At 48.0% G+C, this 2,021-nt stretch overlaps 1 protein-coding gene across 1 annotated transcript in view; it reads left to right on the plus strand.

Moving 5' to 3' along the window:
• Positions 1-1,114: 1,114 nt before the first annotated feature.
• Positions 1,115-2,021, plus strand: part of LOC101854766 — a 7,448-nt gene continuing 6,541 nt past the window's right edge. The window contains exon 1 of the mRNA XM_013081321.1: positions 1,115-1,957. Within this exon, the coding sequence (XP_012936775.1) occupies positions 1,115-1,957 (843 nt within the window). The remainder of the gene's footprint in view (positions 1,958-2,021) is intronic.

Here is a 2,021-nt window from a genome sequence, read left to right on the forward strand (position 1 = left end):
GTCTGTCTGTCTGTCTGTCTGTCTGTCTGTCTGTCTGTCTGTCTGTCTGTCTGTCATCAATACAAGAAGCCCAATGAAAGAATATTTTAAATCAGCCTCAAGTCATCTCTCCACTCCCCACTCCTCTTTCTTTTTCATCCTGCTTCTGACACCTAGCCTATATTTAGGATCTACCTGCTCCAAGTTCTAGTCCGCCCTTTGCCAGAAGCCATTTCTTCGATTTTGGGGATTCTCATATTATACTCTACTGCAAAGTGGCGACAGCTGACTCGGCCAAGCTTTGCGAGATTTCGGTAATTTTCTTCCGGCCTAGCGGTCTCCACCAGCTTGTTTTTGTCCGGAACCACCGGGAGCTGCAGACAATGGGCAGAAAATATCCTGTGATAAATGGACAAGTGCTTGTCTCATTTCGCCGGCCTCTCCTACCAAATAGCGGTAATCAGCCCCCTGTCGGCGGGCCCATACAATCGCCTTCAGTCCGCGTTATCGAATTAACAACTCAAGCACGACAGACACTTTTATTGGTTGCTCGCTTGACGGGGCACGAACGGGATGACATCCACGCTGATTTCTGATTGAAGGAAACTTGCCCTTAACCCCGCCCACTGGGCTGTGCCTCGCGACAACGGCTGCGCATGGACATGACTTGAGAAATGGTCAAGATAGGTACTTAAAAAGATTCTCCAGATGTAACTCGTCAATTGGCCCTCGACGTACTGGTCATGTCCACCCGGTTTCTGAGACAACGAAGGAAACAATTTCTTGTGCTGTGAGCATACCAAGCGCGGAGGATAGAACCTTTCTGTTTAGGACACAAAATACTTTTATGTTTTGTTTCTTTCAATTTCTTTGTTCTCCTTCAAATACCCAGCCGTGGACAAATAAGAGGAGGTAGCAATTTATTGTTTCAAGCACAAGTCACTGGCTTATATTATGAAGACATGAATGGTTTTGTCCACTGCATTATTGCAGCATCTTGTGAAGTGTTTGATCAACAAGGGGTCCCCAAACAATAACGCAGTAACTACAGGAACCCCTCTCAAGTTTACCATCAAGACCTGCAAAGGCACAGACAAGCTAAATGATGCAACAAAACGTGGTCTCGCCCTCAGTGATGTCTTCCCCCTACTTGCTATGGCACTACATGCATCATCTGTCGCCTCCCGACAAGTCTCAGGACCAAGTCCTACACCCAACGCTCACACCAACAAAACTGTTCCCCAGCCAGTACCCAGGGTATCTGCAAGAACAAAATTTGAATCAGTCTCCCCATCAGTTGTGCCCTGGATTACCGTACCCGTACATGCACGAACAGCCTCACAGCCACCTGCCTCACAAACAGCAAATACAAGAACAGCTTCTGCTCTCTCAGTACGGACAGTATGTAGCACCACACGACAATCTCAGTGTCGAAACGCACCCCCAGTACACGTCCCTAAATGTCTCTCATTCGAAAGACTATAACGGAAATAACAAAAGAAGTACGACGCCGACTGCATTCATGCAACTCAAAAACCGTCATCAAAAGCTGGGATCTGTTTGCCAATCGCCGAAGAAAGGTTCGTCTTTTACAATTGACGCAATTCTTAACAAAGACTCAGAAAAAGTGAAGGAAGAATCGTGCGAAGCTCTCTCTCCGGCGTCCGACTCCTTCTCCGAAAATCCCATCAGCACAAATGTGATAAACAGTTACAGCTCGACGTGTCATCCAGCGCCACACAAGTTCGGAGTTCTTGATGATAACCTGAGAACAAATAATATGTCATCAGCACATTCACCATCACCCTTCTCAATAGACAATTCAGCAGTGATAAGACGCCGAGAAAGATTTCTTGACCTGGCGCATCCCTATCTGTACCACCACCACCACCATCCCAACCAGCACCATGCCGTGGAGGGTGCCAAGTTCCAGTTCCAGTCCCCTCCACAGCCGGGTAGGAGCTCGGGCCTCCTACACGTGAGTTCAGTTCTTCACACGCCATCAGCCTCGTCTTCCTCAGAGTCCTCCAGTGCCGCCACCT

The sequence above is a fragment of the Aplysia californica genome, unplaced genomic scaffold (assembly GCF_000002075.1).
Source record: "Aplysia californica isolate F4 #8 unplaced genomic scaffold, AplCal3.0 scaffold00006, whole genome shotgun sequence".
Lineage (NCBI taxonomy): Eukaryota > Metazoa > Mollusca > Gastropoda > Aplysiida > Aplysiidae > Aplysia > Aplysia californica.